The 1577-nt window shown below is 37.6% G+C and overlaps 1 protein-coding gene across 1 annotated transcript; it reads right to left on the bottom strand.

The window, feature by feature from the left end:
• On the bottom strand, positions 1 to 693 carry LOC124533070. The gene has a single exon (XM_047108236.1). The coding sequence runs from the start codon at positions 691 to 693 to the stop codon at positions 1 to 3; it is 693 nt and encodes a 230-aa protein (XP_046964192.1).
• Positions 694 to 1577: the final 884 nt, after the last annotated feature.

Here is a 1577-nt window from a genome sequence, read left to right as displayed (position 1 = left end):
TTAATCACTATCACTCAACGGTGTGATACCCTCAAAATCAGCAAATGAAGTCGAAGCCCTTGGACTGGTACTGGGGTTGGTACTGGTGCTCGGACCGGGTTCTTCATCATCAAAGACTTCCCAATCGCTACTACTGCTGTTATCTGAATCTCCCACTTGAATAACAAGTTGGTCTGTCAACTGGTCCACTACATGGTCGCTTTTGCGATAGTCGTCTTCAATAGACCTTACTTTTGCACATAACTTTTGCCATTCACTTGATCCCATCGCATCTACCTTCTGTTTCACCAGTTCCATAACGCGTGTCACGCTCCACGCTACGTTTTTGGTGCTAACGTAACCTTTGATTGCGGCCCACGCCATTTCAATGGGGTTCAAATCCGGATGATAGGGCGGCAAGCGAAGGACACTATGATTGTGTTGTGCTAATAATCTATCGATATTATAATTTTTAAAATTTTCTTTGTTCGTTTTTATTAGTTCGTACAACTGTGGCTTGTACATTGTTGGATCAAACGAAATTCCTTTTTCAGTCAGCCAGGCTTGCATGTCGCATTTCTTGGAATTTGAATTTGGGGCCAAATTATATTGTGTATTATGGTAGGAAGCATTGTCTACTACCACGACGGATCTCGGTGGTGGGTTTGGTATTAATTGTGAAGTTAACCAGTTGGAATAATTTTCATAATTCATGTCGTCGTGATAGTCACCCGTTTTGGCTCCGGATTTAAACATTAATAAACCATTTGGTATAAAACCGGCTTCAGACCCTGCATGTACGATAACTACCCGTTGACCTTTGGATATCGGTTTTTTCAAACCTTTTTTTGAACCGTCCGTCCATGCCTTGGAACTTGTGTGCGAAGCGTGGACATATGATTCGTCAGTATAAATTATGGGCCTTCCTTCATGTCTGTACTTTTGTATTGCTTCTAAATATTTGATTCGCTGTAATCTTATACTGGTTTTCTCAATAAGTACTTTTCTATTATTTTCTGTTGCTTTCCATTTAAAGCCTAGATCCTTTAAGATGCGTCGAAGACTCCGTTCAGATCCTTGATAATTTATATCCGATCGCAGTTTTGTCAGAAGTTTCGTAACTGTTGGCATTTCATTATTTGTTAAATGAAAATTATGAATGCATCTTTTGATAACTCCTTGATCGAAATTGTCTATACCAGTTACAGGTTTCGATCTATCATGCTTTTTTCCAGGCGTCCGGAATACTGTGAGAAATTCTGACTGTTCAGCTTCTTTTACGATTCTCCGAACAGTGCATAGAGAGGTTTTTGTTGCTTCAGCTGTTCTCTCTTTAATTTGAGTATCACTTCTGCCATTAGCTTCGTTTTTTAAAAAACAGTAAACATCGTAAATCATTTTCCGAGCTTGTCTTTTTAGAACGATATTATTTTTTCTTGGCATTTTAGTATACTTCGTTAAAATCTTACTATAATAACAATAGAAACAACTCACAAAATCAACAATACAAAAAAAAGTTAATAAATAAACAATTTAACACAATAAAACCGTTATATAATAATATCACTTATGTTAATGAGCGTACACTAAGACAACAC

This window comes from Vanessa cardui, chromosome 10 (genome assembly GCF_905220365.1).
Source record: "Vanessa cardui chromosome 10, ilVanCard2.1, whole genome shotgun sequence".
Taxonomy (NCBI): Eukaryota; Metazoa; Arthropoda; class Insecta; order Lepidoptera; family Nymphalidae; genus Vanessa; species Vanessa cardui.
Note: the sequence above shows the minus strand (reverse complement) of the source record. Positions and strands in the feature narration are given on the sequence as shown.

Bases quoted from the DNA above. Each gene is read 5' to 3' on its own strand.
- LOC124533070 (XM_047108236.1), bottom strand. From the start codon at position 693: ATGAATTATGAAAATTATTCCAACTGGTTAACTTCACAATTAATACCA.